Here is a 23,128-nt window from a genome sequence, read left to right as displayed (position 1 = left end):
AACCCCAGAATAAAGGCAAATTACTCACAGGTTAAGAACCACTATCTTTGAATAAGTCATCCAAACGGCTTAAACCGACTCTATGACTTTACCGTTATCTTGTAATTGCGATTCCAATTACACTTATTTCTGTAAATTAATTTAATTTTATTTATTTTTGAACGCAGTTTTTGCAAGGTTGGTAGTATTAAAAGCAACGTTTGTGATACTAAATCCCGCGTAGCGTGAAGAAAATTTCGTTTAGCGTAAATCTGCCTAAAAATAATACTGTTTATGTTTATTTAGGAAAAAATTATGAGCTTACATCAAAATTCCGGACATTTAGGCATATTTTAGAACTTCCTCCCGGACGCAGTTTTAACAGTGAAATTCCGGACATGTCCGGCAAATTCCAGACGTATGGCAATACTACGTTAATCTGACTATGTGGACTGAGAGACGATAAAAGATTCTAGCGATATATGTGCAATCAACAACGTTATTGACTGATTCAATAATGAATTATGGAAAATTTTGCCGCTTCACGCGATTACTCCAGATAAAGAGACTCATTACCGAGTATAAGAAAATTTGCTCACAAATAGGGTCAAAAATGAATAGGCATTTAAACGAGGTCTGCGGTGAACCCAATATATGTTTGTTTAATAACCATTTGAGGGCCCGAAACCAATGTTTTTGGGGCCGCCTGGCAAAGTGCTGTTTCGTCCCAGGTTTTCACAGCAGTCATTATCATCATTAAGAATTGTACGTTGATATTGACATGAAAATACGTAGGGAAATAAAGTGCACTGACAGAGTTCAGACGATACTGGAAAAGTGGTGGGAAAATAGCTATTCACCGAGGGAGAAACGCCAATACGCAACTATATTTTATGTAAGGTGAACGAAGCCTAATAGTTACACAAATTATATAATTCAAATATATGTGTTCGCACTGATAAGCATAAACCGGGACCTGTTAATGATGAATTACACTATAAAGGCGGACGCTTGGCTCGTCTGTGCCTCCCCTGGTTTTTCGCGTCATATTTATAAACTATAAATGTGCAATTTCCCTGGTTTTCGGTGTTAAAATGTTAAAAATTCAATCATGCAACATTATAACGATAGAAAATACGCATATTGGTTTCATAATCATTCAACGCGTTTCAATTTTCTTCTCCTCATCCTGACAACAGGAAAGGCATTGCCTCACCTTCCTCCCCAGACCGCACGTTACAGATATTACAGGTACTGCTACCTTATGTGAAAGTTGACATCGATACATTTGCCTAAGTCATTTAAATAAGCAGTTGCGATTTGGCAACAATGGTAACTTTAGGACATTTCTCGCAAAAATTGCGATTAGGTGCAATTCTTGGAAATGATCTTTGATCCTGAACGTGGCAATAATTTTGACAGTTTCTGCATTTATTTCAGAGATTGAAACTGACTGTGATCATCTTGAGAGAGTCCCCAGGAATGAGATAGGTGGGTTCGATCACTTTTACAATTAATGAATTGCATTCCAGGGGAGCAAAAGTGAATGTAACTCGAAACATCGACATTGCTTGCATTCTCCGATACTGCTATAACTTGTGAGGTGGATTATCATTTCACTACATAATAATGATCGTTATCGTTACGGTATCAGTAATATGTAGGTTTCAAAACAGGGCTGTCAAATACATGGCCCGCGGGCCGCCTACGCAAATTATACTTGCAGCGTAATATTCAACAGATTTCTATCATTAGTTGAGATTTTTTGTAAGAAATTATTTCACGTAAATAATTCCCTCAAGACAGCAAATGTGGAATATGTTCAATTTTTGTAGGTCACATTATAAACAACTGACGGCAGTGATTAGTTTTCACCAGGACCGTAACTGCAGCACCCAAAACCCCTCAATTGTAGGAGGCGGGCTCGAAGGGGGCCCAATATTATTTCGTGAATAAACATAAATCAGAGACTACTTTTTCAGTATTTGTGCAATTTTCTTCAATTTTTTCGGGCTAGGCGCGATTTAGTGTTGATGGAATTGTACAAATAGGCATTTTGGCGTCGACCATTATCGCTTCGCGCCGCACCAAGACATCCAAAGTTTAAGCCAACATGGTACGACGAGAAGTCCACCAAAATGTTCTGCATCGCTAAAACCTCGGCTGCAAAGGACTGCACTTATGTTGACCGAAAGTTGCGATATACAGAAGTCGAATTGTTTATTAGCGCCTACATGCCTGGTGTCGAAACTTCATGTCCTGGCAATATGAATCCAACAACACAAATGCCATTCAAGAGAGAAAAATTAGCAGCGAAGAAACACTAATTTCTAATCGTGCGCATCTTTTGGTTTTTTTTTCGTGTGGGTGATTTCAATATATTTTCACATAGCAACTAGGAGATATGGAAATTGCAACATGTAAAGAAGCAAATAAGTGACGAGCCCGCTCGAATATGTTATAATTACGGCCCTTCGATTTTGCATGACAACACCTCATCATCTCTGCCGTTAATTTAGGACTACCATATTTTGGTAACACAAATTCCGGACGCCTTTCAGTGCCTGCTAGTGTATTTCAAAATGAGGTATGAGCACATCGTCTATCAATATGACGTCACACTAGCAAAGCTTTGACTATCGACTAGAGGTGGTCACGATCACGATTCGGTTCAGGAGTACGTGGTTGTATGTTGTAAGTTGTAATCAGGGCTGAAGTCAAATTTTTCATCCCTTTTCCACCATAATAAACATTGATATTGTGCCACCGTAGGGTAATCGCTGCAACTTCTGGGGCTTACTATATGCATCGGGTTTTTATCGGCATCTGGTCGTTAAATTATTTGAATGACCCATATCAATAATATTGGTTCTTCCATATATTATTACATAATTTGAGGCTCTCTCCACCTACTTGATCAGAGTTAGCGGTAGAGCTGGTGGGGACTATGAGTTCGAAAATGTAAGGAGCGTAATTGCGAGTACATCGTTAAGTCATGTTCATGTCACACCGATAAGATTATTTATCAGCCTGATGCCTCTGCGCTCTCCACCATTGAGCTATATAAACACCGCAAATCCGGTGGTTTCCAAACTTTTATGGTCGTAACTCCATTTCCACTTTGAAAATGCTCCATGGCCCACCACAAAATTTCATAAGATGATTACTAATTAAATGTCGGCACATTTGCTCAGACTTACTCACAGCCTATTTACAAGCTGATTTGATTACGTTCTTACATCTTCGCGAACCCTAGAATAAAGGCAAACTACCCTTAGGTTTACAACCACTATCTTTGAATAAAGCATCCAAACGGCCAAAACCGACTTTCTGAATATACCGTTATCTTGTAATTGCGATCATAATTAGACTTATTTCTGTAAATGAAAATAATTTTTATTTATTTTCGAACGCAGTTTTTGCGAAGGTGGTAGTATTAAAACCAACGTATGTGATACTAAATCCCGCGTAGCGCAAATAAAATTTCATTTAGCGTAAATCTGCCCAAAAATAATATTGTTTATGTTTATTTATGAAATAATTCTGAGCTTACTTCAAAATTCCGGACATTTACGCATATTTTGGAACTTCTTCCGGACGCAGTTTTAACAGTGAAATTCCGGACATGTCCGGCAAATTCCAGACGTATGGCAACCCTACGTTAATCCGACTATGTAGTGCAGACTGAGAGAGGATAAAAGATTCTAGCAATATATGTGCAATCAACAATATTATTGGCTGATTCTATCATGAATTATGGAAAATTTTGCCGCTTCACGCCATTACTTCAGATAAAGAGACTCGACCGAGTGTAAGAAATTTTGCTCACAAGTAGGGTCAATAATAAATAGGCCCTTAAACGAGGTCTAGGGCGAACCTGTGTGTGTTTGTTTTATCACCATAGGTGGGCCTGAAACCAATGTTTTTGGGGAGGCCTGGCGAAGTGCTGTTTCGGCCCTGGTTTTCACAGTAGTCATTATCATCATGGGGTATTGTTCGGTGATATTGACATGAAACTACGTAGGGCAAAAGGTGCACATACAGAGTTCAGACGTTTCTCGAATAGTAGCTGCATAATAGCTATTCACCGAGGGAATAACGCCAATAGGCCACTATATTTTATGTGAGGTAAACGAAGCCTAATAATTATACAAATTATATAATTGAAATATCTGTGTTTGCACTAGTGTATAAGTATAAACTGTGACCTATTAATGATGAATTACACTATCACGGGTGACGCTTGACTCGTCTGTGTCTCGTCTGGTTTTTCGCGTCATAAACTATAAATGTGTAAATTCCTTGATTTTCAGTGTTAAAATGTTAAATAACTCAATTATGCATTAATATAACAATATATAAAATACGCATATTGGTTTTAAATCATTCATCGTGTTTCAATTTTCTTTTACTCATCTTGACGACAGGAGAGGTACTGCCTCACTTTCCTCCCCAGACCGCACGTTACAGATGTTAACGCTACTGCTTCCTAGAGAAAAAAGTGGACGTCGATACTAACGCTGGTTGAAAACCGTCGATCACATTTGCCTAAGTCAGTGGCTCTCACCGGGACATAGTTTGAACATATCTGAATTCTGAATCTGTTTGGCCATATACAGTCAACAAATGGTTGTTCGTTTAAAAGCACCGTTTTTAGTCACATGCAACTTTTTCATAGCGGGTAATTTTAGCTTAAATATCGGTCAAGGGGTCCACGAGACGAAAAAGGATGGGAACCACTGGCCTAACTCATCAAAACAAGCAAGGACGATTTGAAAACAGTGTTATATTTAGTCATCTATTCCAAATACTAGGTACGGAATTCAGGTTCGATTTACTTGAAACGAATTTTTATCATTATCAGGACAATAAGTTTGACATTTTTTTCATTTATTTCAGAGATTGAAACTCACCGAGAGCATCTGGCCGAATTAATGGAGATAGGTGGGTTTGTTCACTTTTACAATAAAGAAATCGCACTCTATGAAGCAATTGTATATGAAATTCGAAGCATCATCGTTTCTTGCCTTCTCTGATACTGTTATAATTTGTGAGGTGGATCATCCTGCCACGAAATGATAATAGGATGATAGGATGACCAAAATCTTTCCTGAAGTGTCCAAATTTTGAAGAAATGTCAATTTCTCTAATCTTTGATTTCACTCATAATTGCTCCGTAATAATCACTAAAATTATTGATTGGGGGTAATAAAACGCTAATGAAAAAGTTAATATGAACAAATATAGCTTATTCATGCATCAAGTAACAAATCAAGACTTTAAAACTCGTCAGAAATGGTTTTGTTTGCGTGTATTGCGTTTGTGAAATGAGAATCCTCTCTTATTATGGACCAAAAATACCACCATGTACCGAAATTCATTGAGGGAAATATCACTTTTTGTGATTTCTAGTTTTACTTAAAATTGCCCTGTAATAATACGCATAATACCTTATTGGATGTACAAATCCACTAACAAAACGAAGGAATGTGCAGAAATTGTGGATAGATTATAAAAGGATAGAAACACTTCATAAATTTTTCCCAAGTGGTTTTGTTGCATGATTTGGGTCTATAAACTCAGAAATCTGCTGGTATTACGGAATACCGTGAAAATCTTGGCGAAGGACATCCTTTCCTAGTTTCAACCTTGGAGTCAGAATTTTCGCATTTAATTAAGTGATTCCTGACAAAATCATCAAGTTCGTGTTGGTTCGAATGTGTGGTTGGGATTTATATCTATATAGGAAATGTTGAAGTCGTTATCGGAGTCATTTTTTGTATCTTTAAGCCCTGTCGAGTCTTCTGGAGCTTTTTTTGCCTGATAGTTTTGGCAGTGTAAACTTACTGCAATACGAAACAGATGCAAGTGGATGGCATAGAAGGGATGTGCAATATCAAGTCATTGTTTAGTTATTCTGAGCTTTGGACGAATGTCACCCATACAAAAAATAACAATCCTCTATAAGTTTTCGAATTTCCCTTCAGTTTCTTCAATAAAAAATGACATTGAATGCCGATCTTCCTTTAGACATCCGTCCATATGCTCCCACCATGTTTCGCAGATTAGATGAAATTCCCGGGTTTTTATCATTGTCCCCAATCTTCATGCCAAAGTAAAGTTAATGAGCATATTATAAACCGTACTTCCAGCTATATTTTATGCATAACTTGTTTCAGACTGATATACCGACCAGAGATATATCAAAATCGGCCTGCAGGCCGATTACATTTGTGATGTTGACATTAATGATGAGATTATACTCAATAGATCAGGAGTGGGCAAACCTTCTGGGCTCGCGGGCCGCATTCAACATCTGAATCCATTCGCTGGCCGCACTATATAAAATTGGGATTAAAACCAAATTGCAATATTGGTATTTGATTATATAGTGAGGACAGGGAGATAATAATATGTGCCAAACATTGCGTTTGATGACATCGTACACGCGTCAGAAACATAGTGGCGAGACTTCATAGACTGGTCGGCATGAATAACCAATTTGTCAAAACTTTCGAGATGAAAAGTCGGTTGTCCCGATTCTTAGAACAGGATTTAAATTTAAATCTGTGAGCACTGAGCAGCGATCTGTTCATAGATTTACTAATTCCAATTTTGGTTCAGTTTCAGGACACACAAGCTAACAGCATCATACCCATCTTCAAACACGCTTCTACTATGTGTAGATAAAATATTAATACCCCAATTCTTCGCCTACTGAAACAAATCTACATAAGACACGCGCTAATCGTTTTTTCTTCATAAGCAATTCACTGAAGTGGACAATTCACTGGAGTGGACAATCTGAAATCACACTCGTGAATCGAATTATGTCAATCTCCTATAGGATTTCTGTGATGTTTAGCAGTTGAAACCTTTCAAACTGCGTGGGCCTTGAAATCGGGCTGTTGCGCTACAAATTAAACATAAACCATAATATAGGAAGTATTTTACCTTAGAATAGTGGTTCTCAAACTTCGGACATGCCCTCCTTATGATGTTGAATGATTTGGCGCCCCCTTATCGTCATATCACAAAACGCAACCAGGATGCTAGCAAACCTAACTGATAGTTTGATGGCATGGGAAAGTTACGACTGTGGATAATATATTTTTAAATCAGAAATTCCGACTATATACAGAGCAATAATCGTGAATTGAATGTAAATCGCGGCGAGCACAAAATTATTTTTCAGTTGAGCTCAGCTTCGCACCCTCGTCAGATGCTTTCACGCCACCAAGGTGGGCGCGCCCGCACAGTTTGAGAACCACTGCCTTAGAATTACCATGGTGAAATATACTAAGAAAAAGTTTAACTCAAAGTCCCTGCATTACTTCGATTTTTAGAACGCATTTTATCAATATTTTTAATAAGTTTCATTAGACTCTCGCGGGCCGCACAGAACGGTGTTGCGGGCTGCATGCGGGGCGCGGGCCGTAGTTTGCCCACCCCTGCACTAGATCCTCAATCAGAACAAAACGAAAAGGAATTTAAGCTTGCTTGCTGTAGTCAATACTGATTAACTGAGACTGAGAAGATGCTTGTTGCCAACAACCAACTATTATGAATTGAATGATGGATCAGTATGACGTCACTGTAAGTAGGGATATCAATACAGGAGCTAGAAAAACATGGTGTGGGCAGCTTTAAAAGCTTAAAATAACAATTTTAAACGACACTTGAGGCAAATAAATACCAGAAACATGTTTTACTAAGAAATATGGTATAGTAATATAAGGTATATGGTTATGTATTTTGGTTGGATGAAATAGAGACTCTCTCTCTCTCTCTCTCTCTCTCTTCTCTCTCTCTCTCGTCTCTCTCTCTCTCTCTCTCTCTCTCTCCTCTCTCTCTCTCTCTCTCTCTCTCTCTCTCTCTCTCTCTCTCTCTCTCTCTCTCTCTCTCTCTCTCTCTCTCTCTCGACATGGATATTGATACTATCGTAATGGTAATGTGGCCAAAGGGCCACATGAGATTATCAAACCATTGCGCATTGGCATCTTATTAGTCGTCCGATGGCATCGAACCGCATTGGGTAACGGTGCAAACAAGACTATCTCACCACGCATCAAATTCGACAACAATTATGTCAGTGCACATTATTGTTCTGGCCGCGCTAAGCGCGAGAATTTGGCAAAGATAACAAATGGATACGGTCAATAATATTATTGCTTGCATATATTCCGTGTTGCCTCTGTATACCGCTTGGTTGATTTGGCAAGGACAGGGTTTTTACGCTTGAACAAATGGAGATATCAATATTGATGGTTCCGGCGGAAATGCGTCTATCATTTTGTGCCAAGGTTTCATCGCCGATGATCTTTCTTTGAGTGCACAGTGCACACGCAAAGTCGCATATTCGAAGACATGATTGCGAATATAGTTAGATTCAACTCTGGAGAGGACACAAATACTAAAACTATGAAATCTAGTGACAATAAATAACGCTAAAAGTCTAGATAAATTTCAAGTCAAATAATATCTGCCGTGAGATATTCTACTTCATGATAATATACGACTACGATAATTTGTCGGAACTGATATTTCAGCAGCTGTCACGGTTAGACTAATCCATTTTTGGTTGCCTTGCAAGTTCACAATAAATTATATGGATGAATATTTTTTTGATAGTATAAGTAATTTTGAAAATTACCTCGGGGGTCATTCGAAAGGTTCTCGCGGGTCAGGGGTTGGCCGCCCCTGCTCTAATAGGAGACGCAACTCACCACGATACTCATTGAAGACGTTTTTCGTCACAATGCCACTCTTTCACAATGTAAAATGCGGGACTGCATGGGTTACATAACCAGGAGAGCAAAATAAGGGTCTGTAGAGTGAGTTGGTGAGTGTGCGCACACTTGTCAAAATTAGGGGGAAATTTCTTCCCACGGTAATGGCGACGAATCAGCACGATTACTTATATAGATTCGAATTACGAATTCAAATTTCTGCATTTTCGTTTTCTAGACGTCATGTGGTTAAAAGAGGAGCAGTACATGGTATTTTTGGACGATGCCGAGGCGTTGAATAAGCGATGTAATGTTCGAAAAGGACGAGAATTTCTCTCTGGTGGTCTGTTCCAGGAAATCGCTGTAAAAATTATGAAGAAATCCGATCACACACAGAAGGAGCTTGCTGTTCTGCAGAAACTGGATCATGAAAACATCGTGAAATTCATCGATTTTGATGAGATTGAGACGAAGTTAATGGGCCCGCATCTGTACATTGTTATGGAACTATGCGAATGTAATCTGAAAAAGTTCATGCAAAAGCGCAAGGACCGATACCTGTCAATTGAAACGTTCAGTCTTATATCCAAACAACTGCTCGGTGGACTTGAATACATACATAGAAACGGGTTGATTCACAGAGATATCAAACCGGATAACATTCTCGTAATCCAGGACAAAACATTCAAATATTCTGATTTCGGAATAACCAAAGAGATTCCCGAAGGAGAGGCGGAGGTTATTCAGACGGGAAGTGGAATAGGATCAGATGGATACCGTGCACCAGAAACGTATCGCGATGGTAATGTTAGAATAAGCAAATCCGTTGATATCTTTTCCCTTGCCATCGTCCTGGCCCAACTCATCAGCAAAGGCCAACATCCTTACGGTAGTGATTGGAACTTTTGGAGAGCCAATATTATTCGCGGTGAAATGCTGGATCTTTCAAACGTCGGTGTAGGAATTCGCGAGAAAAAAGACCAGCTGATTGATGTACTTACTCAAATGCTATCGAAAGATGCGGGAGATCGACCATCGGTTGAGGATATACGAAACCATAAATTTTTCCTCAATGAAACTCGCGGTATGTAATGCTGGCATCTATACGACAGGTAGTAAACGGTAATATTGTCTGTTGTAGCTATATTTTGGTATGCAGTTGTTGATGTATGACGTTATTTTGAATTCTCTACTATAGTTTCTCACGGTTACCATTGACGAGTGTAATGACGAGTGTAATAATGACGAGCTGAAAATATTCGGGTTCATTTCAATATAAATGTACTATTCCATTGTATATGGAAGCTCTGTTCCTCCAAGAAGCTCTTTTGGTGTATCTATATCAGTGGTTCTCAAACCCGGGTCGGCGGTACTTTTTGGGTCCAGAAGACAATATTTTTTTGACCGCGCGACACCATGCAAAAACTCACATGAGCCAGAAATTTCTTGTATTTTGGAATATAAAAATTTGTATCAGGATGTAATGGTTCCGCTGTAAACAACGTGAACAAACAGGGTCAAGCTGGACGCGAAAGTCGACCACATTGATACTAATATCGAACGTCCTGTTTTCTGTTGATGCCGTAAGGGACCAAGAGTCATTTAACATTGATAAAACTGCGTTTCGTGAATTTATTTAAAATACGATCTATATTATAATAGCTATGATTGCATTTTTTTAAATAAGCAATTCACTTGTTTGGTCGAATAGATTACATTGCTACTCGAACGGTGGATTGGGATTTGTCTGAATTTCATTGGGCTTAGATTTGGCTAAATCATTTTACAATACGCAGATAACTTTGCTCCTGAATGGGAACCCTGATTTGTGGGAAGTCCTGCAGCGCGATAAATTGATACAAACGTAGATATGTACTAATGGTTCCTGACCTTACTTATACCTGTGGATCGTTTTTGCTAACCTGCAAATCCCGAATTTTCAGAGCGTCATAAGAACAAAAATCGACCACAATACATATCTGTTTACAACTCTACATATCTCATTCATGACTGAGACCATAGATTGCCGGTGCATAAAATAAATTGCGCATGAACAGAGTGTTACCAGAACAAAACTATTAAAATGCTATTCTCAGACTAAGCTAAAAACACTGTAATGAATAATAATTGCAAATCAGTATGATATCCACTGTTTCATGTCAGTAATGTCAGTTCATAAATGCAAGACTTCACTTCGAAAATGGCAATCGTATTGTTTACGCTTAGTCCTGTGATTCTCAACCGGGGGTACGCGAAGCATTTTCAGTGGGTCCGCGAAACCTCAAAATAGTTGATAAGCTAAATTTTTATTTTATTTTTAAATACGGAAAATCACGAACCAGTTTCGCTTCATTACTAGTTACCTTATTTCAAGAAATGCAATTGCAGAATTCGCTTTGAAGAAATAGACGTCAACAAGTATAATCTTATTTTCGAGAAAAGTCATTTTGTTGCTGTTCATCAGTAAGCCTACGGTTATTATTTGCACAAGACAGATGACGATTCCACGATAATTGAGCTAAATTTGAACTAAAAGTTTGTTGCGGTCTGCGGGAGTTCGTGACGGTCCGAAAGGTGTCCACGAAGATAAGAATGCTGAAAACCATTGGTTCAGTCGAAGCGCAACATCGTAAATACTAGTTCCTTAATTACACATGGGCTGATAAATAAAAATAATATATATATACAATTGGCATTTCAGAAGTACGGTATTTCTATTTCGAACCCCAACATCTGTTGTGTACGCCACTGCACGCGAAGTACCACCACAAAAATCGCAGTCACAATGCGACTACTGTTTGGATTTATACTTGCAACCAATGATAGCCAAGACGGGCGTATTATCACAAGTCATATGTATGAGTTGAGTATGTGTCTCCACCCCAAAGAAACCCGCCGGACTGACACACATAACCGCTAGTTTTAAAATAAACATCGGTTAAGAACCACTGATATGGAATATATAATAACGGAGCTGGTTAATTCCACACAGAAGACTTGCATATCTCATTTCAAGAGATTCGCAATGGAATGTAATAACCTACTTGATAGAATGGTATGCGACGTCTAGCTGTCGCTACAGAGTCGTTAGTGGCAGTAATAGGGCATATTCAGGCGCCCGCCCGCCACTCAACCTGAGTATACAACCATAACGTCTTATATGGTGTGCCTGTGGACACAAGTAAATCTCACGGCTCAGGGAAATTGGTTCACGGCATATTTTCCATTTGGCTAAAGACAATTTGACTGTAATTTTTGACCAACTTGTCGAGCGCGAAATTCAATAAAAACGGGTATCAATCGAAAGCTACTGCAGTACTGATTGCGATTGTGCATTTACACCATATAGGACACTATGACACAACCCTCTTGGTGTATATCATCAGTTCGACTTCTGTTAACTTACATATATCAATTTACTTTCAGTTGTTTCCGGAGAATGCATCATTTGCTACGGGAACGCAGCGACCACAGCTTTCATTCCATGCGGGCATGTACATGTTTGTCCTGATTGTGCTCCACGTCTCGACGAATGTCCCACATGTCGCGCAAAGATCATACGCCCGATGAGAGTGTATCCGATCTAAGGTCGCGTTCGCGATATGATCTGATTCAGTAATTATTAACTCGATGCCATTGTACTCAAACATGTATCATTTTCTGAAAATATACTGATAAGATTCGTTCAATAAATAAATCAAATATATTTGGGCTCTGTTTGTGAAGGATAAATAATTTCAAGTCACTAGTTTACCGCCATGAAATGTCGGAGGTCACGTTATTCCGTTGGCGTTAGTGAGGATGGTGCGAACGTCATGATTGCATTTTCTGCGCAATCGCCCCGAGGCAATCCTCGGCTCATATTCAATCGGATAATCATAGATAAGCTATCAGTCAGGTAATATTAATTAGAGTTCTCCACGGCTGTGTATTGGTGCAAGCCTCGTGCTGTAGTTTAGTCCTGTGTTAACGCCCAATGGCAGTTGTAACCAGGGCTTCGGAGCAGCGGTAAATGTTGCATTGCTCCATCTCTGGCTCCGGCGCTTTCTTCTATCATAGAATAATTTCAGCTCCGACTCCGTAGCCGCATTATTGCCACTGCTCCGACTCCAGCTCCGGCTCTGAAAACGATTAAATGGGCCTGTTTATTTCAGGGGTTGTTGTTGTTGTTAGTATGGTACATATGGTGTTCCGCTACTATGGCCTTTTACACCAGGTCTCAAGAGTCTGAAGGATCCATTAGCGTCACAACTGTCTGCCGGTGAGGATAACGAATTCAGCCCTTGGTAGTAAAATCCGTGGATCTGATAACAGTTTTGTGAGCTGAAACGGTATGCCTAGATTTCGCCGCTGTCGTCTTCAAGTGATTGCGGTGGTGCGAGTAGCGTTCGCAATGAGTTAAAAAGTTGTCTACCGTCTCGTCAATATCGCACGTATCGCACAAACCCGTGTTGTGACATCCGATTCTGCGAAGGTGCCAGTGGAGTCTGCAGTGGCCCGTTTACAATCTTATCAGAATTGATTAGATTTTTAGTGAGGATATGCTGCAGCTTGGCAAGATTGTTTGCGAAGCGAATATTTCGCGATATTGCGAATAATCATCTGATTCCTTGAATTCATCATTCCATCTTTCCTCACAGTGTTTGGCGATTTGCGATCGTACTTCCTTAATTGACGGTTGCCCGACATATGAGCATGCGACACAATGAAAAACGACAGTTTAGCATGCGACGCTATAGCATGAGGACACATTAGCATGGTAACACATGAGCATAGGGACACATGAGCATGGGGACACATGCGCATGGGGACATATCAGCATGGTGAAACATGAGCAAGGGGACACATGGGCATGGAAACATAATAGCATACGACACTTGAGCATGGTTACACATTAGCATGGGGACTAATCAACATGGTTATTGGTTACATATGGGCATGGTACCAAGTGAGCATGGGGGCACATAACCATTGGGACACTTCAGCATGTTGACACTTGTGCATGGTGATATATGAGCATGGTGACAAGTTAGCATGGTGACAAATGAGCATGCGCACACTTGCGCCTGCGACACTTGCGCGTGCGACACTTGCGCGTGCGACACTTGCGCGTGCGACACTTGAGCGTGCGACACTTGAGCGTGCGACACTTGAGCGTGCGACACTTGAGCATGCGACACTTGAGCATGCGACACTTGAGCATTTGTCATTTCTTAGTGTGTAGTTAACTAGCGTCAAAATCATGGATTTATACCAGTCCGAAAATGATATATCTCCCCTCCTCCAACCCTAATATCCCCCTCCCAACTTTGATACCCATCACCTCAACCCTAATCTTGGGATACCGTAGCCCTAACGCAAAGCCTAATCCTAACCCTAACTCTAACCCTAATCTTGGGATACCTTAACCTTAACCCTAACCCTAACCAACCCTAATATCCCCCCCCCCCCCAACCCTAATACTCATCACCCCCAACCCTAATCTTGGGATACCTTAACCCTAACCCTAACCCTAACCAACCCTAATATCCCCCTCTCCCAACCCTAATACTCATCACCCCCAACCCTAATCTTGCGATACCTTGACTCTAACCCTAACCCTAACCAACCCTAATATCCATCCCCCCAACCCTAATCTTGGGAAACCTTAACCCCAACATGGACCCTAATCATAACCCTAACCTAACCTAACCCTAATCCTAACCCTAATCCTAACCCTAACTTAACCCTAATCATACCCCTAACCCACCTCCAACCCTAATGTTCCCCCTACCCACCCACGGCACGTAAAACTAAAATAATATAACAAGTCCCGTGTCGAAATGCGAATTTGCAATCGCTTTCGTCTCACAAAAGGATATATTCTTTTAGTTCGTCTGATACGTGTAAACGATTCCAATGTATGTGGAGCAATGACAACCTTTATCGCTTTACCGTGATATTTGGAGCTTTTCAGACAAATCTATACGGTCACATGCTCAAGTGTCGCATTCTCAAAAGTCGTTTAAGACACGCAAGTGTCGCATGCTCAAGTGTCGCATGCTCAAGTGTCGCATGCTCAAGTGTCGCATGCTCAAGAGTCGCATGCTCAAGTGTCGCATGCTCAAGTGTCGCATGCCCACATGCTCAAATGTCGCATGCTCAAGTGTCGCATGCTCAAGTGTCTGCATATCCACGTGTCCCATGTCCAAATGTCGTATGCCCAAGTGTCGCATGCTCAAGTGTCTGCATATCCACGTGTCGCATGCTCAAGTGTCTGCATGTAGACGTGTCGCATGCGTACATGACCCCATGCTCATGTGCACCTTTGCTCTTATGTCCCCATGCCCATGTGTCCATATGCGCATGTGTGCCCATGCTCTTGTGTACCCATGCTCATGTGTCGTCAATGCTCATGTATCGCATGCTCATGTGTCACCATGCTCAAGTGGCACTTATTAAATTGTCACCATGTTGATGTGTCCCTATGCTCACATGTATCCATGCTCGTGTGTCCCTATACTTATGTGTCCCCATGCTAATATGTCCTCATGTTAATATGTCCCTGTGCTGATATGTCTACATGCCCACGAGTCGCCATGACCAAAAGTCGCTATGCTCAAGTGTCGCATGCTCAAATGTCGCATGCTCAAATGTCGCATGCTCAAATGTCGCTTGCTATTGTGTCGCATGCTAATATGTCCACGTACCTTAACTGACAGCGAGATTTGTTCGATCTCACGAGCTGGGTTTGGGCACGCAGCGCTTCTGGCTAGCTGATCAGCATGCTCGTTTTGACCCACTCTTCTGTGCCCAGGAATCCATATAATATGCGTAATTATGTTGCTTCGTGGCCCGCGAGGTAACTTCCTAAATTTGTTATATTGTCGAAAATGAGATGCTCAGATTGTGAACTTGCAAGGCCAACCAAAAATTTGATTAGTATGGCCGCAACACTTGGGATGTTGATGACTTGTATATCAGTTCCGACGCATTTGCAGATCCTGGGTCCAGTCACATTTTTAGTAAATCGTCGTACATTACAATGAACTAAAATAGTGGTAAATTTTTTCTTTACGCTTCGCGTGTTTAATTGTCACACGATTTCTTGCTTCGTAGCCTATTCCCCCTGAAAATTAAAAAAACGCCTAATTTACCCTATTGAGTCGAACTATATTCGCAATTACGAGAGAACGTATTTTCGCGTTTGCGCTCGCAGAAAGATCGTCGACGATGAAATGTAGGCAGAAAATGATTGTTGCATATTAGCGGAAACCTTCGATATTGATATGTCCAGATGCCGAGTAGTCCTGTCCGTACAAACTGAGCACAGCGGGCGGTATACCTTAGACCCGCAAGATACTCCAGTAGTTATATTATTGACCTAGTTTATTGATAAACTTTGAAAATTTTACGCGCATGGCGCGGCTAGGGACCGCGCACTCGATCGTCAATTGCATGGGGCCCTATAGCCGAAAAAATTGGCCACCCCTGGTCTATATAGCTTACTAATCTATCCGTAGGTTAGTTACCTATAGTAATCTATAGTCTGTAAGCCGTCACTGTTTCTTGCTGTACATTTATTATGGCTTCCATGTGCCATCAACCAGAGATGAGATAAGAGAAGAAGCGGTCAAGCACGAGTAATGCGGTCATGCACAGTTGGGTAAGGCATGACGTCATACCTTGCTATTTTACAGGGAAGCATCATCATAATAATACATACAATAACCCACGTAACATCCCCTTCTCAAAACATCACAAAATAATAGAAAACGAAGCGAACCGAATTAGGATATAAATTACAGCAACGAATCAAGTTGTAACATAGTCTTGCAAGCATGCTGGTCGAATAACTGTACGGCTTGGCCTGCTGCTACTGGAACCAGATAACGACCCCTTAGTGCCGCTGTTCACTACTGCTGGTCTGGCAATCGAAATGTCGTCAAAGTCAAATGCAACATGCGGGCGAGTTACAGTAGTTCGAATAAACTTTCTGTTGCGTCGGTAGATCGTTCCATCTGTCGCCTTAACAATGTACGATCGATCATTCAGTTGCTTAATCACCACCGCTTCGAGCCACAAGCCATTTTCTGTCCTTTTGAATCGAACCTGTTGACCAGGACTCAACAGGGCGAGGTCTTTTGCACCACGATTGTAATACTTTGCCTGTTTTCTTTTCCGATCCATAAGCGATGGAATGACATCAGAAACAATTTTCGGCTCAAGCAGTTTAGTTGCTATTGGCAACAAGGTCTTGGTGCGTCTTCCAAATAGCCTCTGTGCTGGAGAGCCAGGAACAGTCTCGCCTGGAGTGTTCCTCCAATCCAACGGTACAATATTTATGTCTTTTTTGTCAGTTGTTGCTTTACGAAGTAACGATTTGAAGATTTTGACAGCTGATTCCGCCTTTCCATTCGATTGGCTGTGTCCTGGAGAGCTGGTCACATGTTCAAACTCGTATTCCTTTGCAAATGCCTCGAAGTCATGAGCAGCATAGCATGGACCATTGTCAGTAATCAATTTCTCGCAGATTCCATGACGTGCCATATGTGATTTTAAGCGGCGAATAACTGCTGTAGAAGTCTGTGAGGTTAGTCGATCTACCTCAAAATAATCCGAGTAGTGATCAGCTGTAATCAAATAATGTTGTCCGTCAAATTCACATAAATCGCTACTGATTATTTGCCAAGGACGTCCTGGTACCGGATGTGAAATCAGACTTTCCTTCTGTTGGTTGGGTTGGTGTAAGCCACATGTGGGACAGCTTGATACGAAGTCCGTAATATCGTTAACCATGTTGGGCCAATACAAACATTCACGAGCCCGGCGTACACAACCTTGAACTCCAACATGACTGGCATGAAGTCGCTTCAGAATAGTGCCTTTTATGGACGACGGTATGACAATACGATCACCCTTCAGAACGGTTTGATCCTGAAATGTCAACTCCTCTTTAAAACAGTAGAAATTTCGAATTGATTGGGGTACCAGCTTGGCTTCATTCGGCCACCCATGTTTTATAAAAGAGATTAACGTGTTCATGACAGAATCAGAGATTGTTGCTTGGCTGACCATGCTGAGCGTGGAGCTTGATACCGGTATATCGTTCAACATGTCGATATGTTCAATCTGTTGAAAGATATCAAACACATCGGCAATTTCTGCGTCTTTGGGTGACTTCGGAATGTACGCACGACTCAACGTATCCGCCACAAATAATTGTGATCCAGGCTTGTATATCACCTCGAAGTCATACTTTTGGAGTTGAAGTAACATGCGCTGTAACCGTTTTGGTGCATTAACCAGACTTTTCTTTGTGATCACTTCCAGAGGTTTGTGATCGCTTTCTACTGTTACAAATCTGCCATAGACATATAACTCAAATTTTTCCATGGCAAACAGAATAGCAAGCAATTCTTTTTCGATTTGCGCATAGTTGCACTCCGTTGTTGTCAATGCCCGTGAAGCATAGGCAACAGGGTGAGAGTTTTGCAACACACAGCATCCTAGCCCCTTTGAACTGGCATCACATTGCAGTACCATAGGTGCGTTTTTGTCAAAGTATTGTAAAACTGGCGCGTTGATCAAGGTTTGTTTTATTTTCTCAAAGCATGTCCCATGTAGGATTGGATCCCATATGAACGCGTTGTCTTTTTTAAGGAGTTCGCGGATGGGAGCGGTTATATCTGAAAGCTTAGGGGCAAAACGCTGCAGAAAATTTGTCATCGCTAAAATTCTCTGGACGCCCTGCTTATCTGTTGGAGGGGGCATTTTTATGATGCCTTCAATTTTGCTCGACGAGGGTTTTAAACCATCTTTTGAGATGGTATGGCCTAAGTAGGGCACTTCAGTCTGCAGATAGCGTAGCTTCGCTTTATTCAGTTTAATACCAGTTTGTTGACAGCGTTTCAACAGTTCAAAGAACTTTTTCTTATTGTCCATAGTCGCCTCTTCGACAGTGTCGCCCACACCATAAATCAAGATGTCATCCGCGACGGGCGTGATTCCTTCCAGGCCGTCCAGCGCTATCTTCAGTCTTCTCATGAACTCCTCCGGTGCTGGGCTGATTCCGAAAGGCAGTCGGAGCCATCTGTAACGACCATATGGAGTACCAAATGTAGTTAGATAACTACTAGTATCATCAAGTTCTACATGCCAAAATCCATTTTTTACATCACACAGTGTAAATACTTTGGCCTTGTGCATATATGGTAACACATCATCAACTGTCGGCATTGGATAGTTGTTGCGTTTTAGGGCTTTGTTCAGCGCCAGGGGATCCAGGCACAAGCGGATATCTCAAGATTGCTTTTTTACAGTGACCAGATTAGATATCCAGGGAGTATGGCAATCCACGGGAGCTATTATGTCAGCATCAACCAAACTATCAATTTTCTCCTTCACTTGTGCTTCAAGTGCCAGGGGTATTTTGCGAACAGGCATCTGTACAGGATTGATAGTGTCATCAATTTCCAGATGAAGTTTACCCTCTAGCTTTCCCGTACCATTGAAAACATCCGAAAATTGTTCACATATTTGATCAAACTCCAGTGTAGCAAAATTGGCGAATTCAGGATCCTTCGCTGTAAGAGCTTGTACTGTAGGTTCCTCGATCATTATGTTTTCAAAATTGATCGTAATTAGTTTCATCCTTTGAGCATCGGCAGAACCAATGATGGAAGTGTTCGGCTTCTCAACCACTACAAATTCTAGCAAGTAGTTTTCACCATTCTTTTTATTGGTGATTTCCAACGTTGTTATTCCGAGAGGCCTTATCACTTACTTATTATATATAACCAGTCTCATAGAAGTATGTTTCAAGTTGAGCATTTTTGTGTCACCAGTTACATTCAAGTAATCCCGCCATGAAAAAACATTTACGGTTGCGCCACAATCATTTTGGAATTTTACATACATGTTAACCAGGTATAACAGAGCAAATATTTTCTTAACATAGGATTCCTCCGTAGCACTCACATGTTCAAACGAAAGAACTTCGTCATCCTCTTCTACATCCGACTCAATGCAATCAGCTGATATCATCATCACAGTTGCCTGACATGCCACGGCAAAATGGTCTTTTCCGTTACAGCGTGAACAAGTTTTGCCGTTAGCCGGGCAATATCGCCGACCAAAAACATGCACTTTTCTACAAAACTTGCAGAGTTTGGGGAGCTCTTCCGATTGAGGTGTACTACCATCATATCCTCGATTCATTTGAGAGTCCCTTTCAGCAACTGACCATTTCCTTTGCTTGTACTTATTTTGTATCGCATGAATTGCAACGTCATCTGACGTTAGAGTCATTTTTTTCCATTTGCAGAGCAATTGACTCAAACAATCTGCAGCTCGAAATACAGGAGTCCAATGTAAGTCCTGTCTCTTGTAGGAGTTTTCTTCTCAGAACAACATCGGATATGCCACACACAATTTTGTCTCTGAGGAGCTCATCCTCCAAGGTTTTAAAATCACAGGTTTTTATCAGCCTTCGCAGCTGCTCGAAGTATGTGTTGAATGATTCATTTGAAGCTTGACTGCGACTGAAAAAACAGTACCTCTCGTATATAATGTTGATCTTCCCAACACAGCGCTCCTCCATTTTCTTCAATACGACTGGGTAACTCTTGGCGTCATCTTCTGATAAAGTAATGCCATCATAGACATCACATCCAGCTGGTCCAAGAGCCGCTTTGAGAGCCGCAATACGAATGGAATGTTCCTCTTTATTGAGTTTTGTAGCCACTTCATAATTCTCATAATGGCGCTTCCAGTTCTTCCAGTTGGTGGCCAAATCACCAGAGACAGTTAAAGGACCCGGATGGGGTATCACATATCTTAGATCCATATAGTTAGATAAGATGATAAATCTTTATGTCGAGCTAATGACAGATTTAGAGCTCGCGAGTTCAGTTATCTTCTGACACCATGTTTCTTGCTGTACATTTATTATGGCTTCCATGTGCCATGAACCAGAGATGAGATAAGAGAAGAAGCGGTCAAGCACGAGTAATGCGGTCATGCACAGTTGGGTAAGGCATGACGTCATACCTTGCTATTTTACCGGGAAGCATCATCATAATTATACATACAATAACCCACGTAACAGTCACTACCATCGGATGCAGCAACGAACACATGGGTGCCACCGTGTCGACCTGTGACGTCATAATGAATACTTGTCAATTGTCAAAAACATCAAAGTTTCACTAGAACGCACTTTGCTCTACGCCAGGGTTGGGCAATTATTTTTCTCCGCTGTTCGAATGAGAACCAGAAAATATGTTGCCGGGCCGAGTCAGATATTTTAGCTGAAACACAATGACCTTAACAATCGCAAAGTAAGTCGATCGATTGTTCAGAACAATGCCGATCTTAAGTCTTTCACGGCTCTTTAATGGTGTTTTTACTGCCATGACATGATATTAATTGATGATTTTCGAAATCAGTGCGACATGAAGTTCATTACATTTGAGCGCTCGGCTTGCCAGCTATGGCACTACCAATTATGTTGCTTTCAGCAGGCTCAGCAGGAGACATCTCAGCGCATTCAAGTGTGACGATTGAGTTGCGTATCTACGCGTAGCTTAGTTATCTATAATTATATACACCTAGCCGAGTGCTTGAAACTAAAACTGGTAATACCGGCAGATACGACACGTAAAAACTATCTTCATGTACTATTGACTTACACAAAGGTTAGCTAAAAATGGATAACCCAGCGTAAATTAGTCGAGGAAAACCGGTTTCCATACCTTTGCAGTTATTGCTTTGTCGTCCCACAACCGTCCGTCCGTCTAATCGTGAGAATATAAGGTGTTTCGCATATTCGGCATATTGAACATGAAACCGTGACATTTACAAACCTGTTTGCGACCTATCTGGAGTAGCTTCGCGACCCATCAGGTTGGGAACGCTACAGAATTATTGACTGACAGAACCTAACCAGCAACAGCACCTTACCAGCACGAACCTCTGGAATATCAAAGTCCGCATAGACTGTTGTAAGTTTATTATACAAGATTCTAACACCAGGAATCAGTATCTTCAAGGTAGAAAGGCGTTGGATGCAATGACTAAGAAATAGCTAAGCAACTGGTGAGACGTGAGGTATCGCCGACCATCAAAAGGCCAAACGTTAATTGTAAACTATCATACACTTCATATCAGGATAATACTCTCTGCAATATGCATACCATGCATGCAAGCCGAGCTTCAGAGGCACCAAATGTACGACCTGTCAGGTTGTCACCACCGGGATAATCTCTTTAAAAAACACAAGATTCGCCTGTAGTGACAGACGATATAATTGCTAAGGTCCCAGACTCAATCGATTGGTCGGTGTGAAAATGAGACAAAGTAATGGATGGTGCGTAGCTGAACACTATGACAACCTCCTCATCGTGTGATGCCACAGCGGTCGATTGACACTCTATATTCTCGCACACGCCACGAAATATAAACCATCAAGGTCTATCAACCAAAACTAGTTCAAATCATACCCGCTGTTTCACGAGCTCATGCTGCTTTGCATTCTGTAGGCGACTACTTTGATGTCGATATGCGCGTGGGCGGTAACTCACAAAATGCCTGAGCGTGAATGGTCCATCCTACACGTCGCTCAATCAGGAATCGCAGTAAAGGCCTGGTGTAAAACGACCTATCTATCGCCACACTTCACACTCTCAAAACGTTCTCGTGCATCTATCAACCCGACTAGCGCAGAGGTAAACACTACAGCCTTGCACATATAGTGTTGTCCTTTCGCTATCGTCAATACGTCGCAGATGCGCTCGAAAATTAGGTCGATTGAGAATAATCAATATTCCTTGGATCGCAGCTGGTTACTTGGTATTCATCTCATTCACATTTGCATGAATTGAATACAGATGTATGTGGCGTCATCAATAACTATCACTCGAGTGAATTTATGCATCATCGAGCATCGTTTGGTTTCGTTGGTAAGTAACCGCCTGCCCCAATTATTCTTCGTCAGAAAAAGTAGAAGTTATATAACGATTTTCATTCGCACTGCAATTTTTTTTCATCCGCACAAGTCCGTACGACACCACTCGTTGAAAAGCACTAGAAAAGACGAATTCTGGGAATATAGGGAATTTGCAACAGTTGCTGAAAACAAAACATGCGGATAACTAACTTCAAACAATGATTTTCAAAGCTCGATCAATTTTAAACAATCCCAAAGCGCGGTCAGCTATTTACACAACTATAATACTCGCACGAAAAGAATCTTTAGAAATATAGATACGAGGCGTGCCTAACTGCCGCATTGCCATATTGAAACGAATTCAAAACGGTGGGAGTTATTTCGGATTTTATTTGTTCAGTTTGTCGTTGACACGATCGTGGAACTGCGACGTCGCGCGGCTAATTCCACATTTATTTGAGGGTTCAGCACAGAAAATGGATTCTGGGCAAAC

The 23,128-nt window shown here is 41.1% G+C and overlaps 2 protein-coding genes across 6 annotated transcripts in view; one reads left to right on the top strand and one right to left on the bottom strand.

Annotated features, from left to right (window-relative positions):
* Positions 1-12,414, top strand: part of LOC145434939 (serine/threonine-protein kinase stk11-like) — a 57,591-nt gene extending 45,177 nt beyond the window's left edge. For 3 of the 5 annotated variants that reach the window (XM_080312160.1, XM_080312161.1, XM_080312159.1), the window contains 4 exons: positions 1,420-1,470; positions 4,879-4,923; positions 8,947-9,792; positions 12,135-12,414. In XM_080312160.1, coding sequence (XP_080168286.1) covers positions 1,420-1,470; positions 4,879-4,923; positions 8,947-9,792; positions 12,135-12,295 — 1,103 coding nt within the window. In that variant the 3' untranslated portion in view covers positions 12,296-12,414. Of the gene's footprint in view, positions 1-1,419; positions 1,471-4,878; positions 4,924-8,946; positions 9,821-12,134 lie in introns of all 5 variants that reach the window. The other 2 variants (XM_080312163.1, XM_080312162.1) reach the window with 2 other exon arrangements.
* A 7,563-nt stretch (positions 12,415-19,977) lies between these two features.
* Positions 19,978-20,535, bottom strand: LOC145436509 (uncharacterized). The gene has a single exon (XM_080313873.1). The coding sequence runs from the start codon at positions 20,533-20,535 to the stop codon at positions 19,978-19,980; it is 558 nt and encodes a 185-aa protein (XP_080169999.1).
* Positions 20,536-23,128: the final 2,593 nt, after the last annotated feature.

Source organism: Botryllus schlosseri, chromosome 3 (assembly GCF_051294905.1).
Source record: "Botryllus schlosseri isolate E-star chromosome 3, Bs_hap1, whole genome shotgun sequence".
NCBI classification, from domain to species: Eukaryota; Metazoa; Chordata; class Ascidiacea; order Stolidobranchia; family Styelidae; genus Botryllus; species Botryllus schlosseri.
Note: the sequence above shows the minus strand (reverse complement) of the source record. Positions and strands in the feature narration are given on the sequence as shown.

What these genes read in the sequence shown, in the direction of transcription:
- LOC145436509 (XM_080313873.1), bottom strand. Translation starts at nt 20,535, where the DNA reads ATGGATCTAAGATATGTGATACCCCATCCGGGTCCTTTAACTGTCTCT.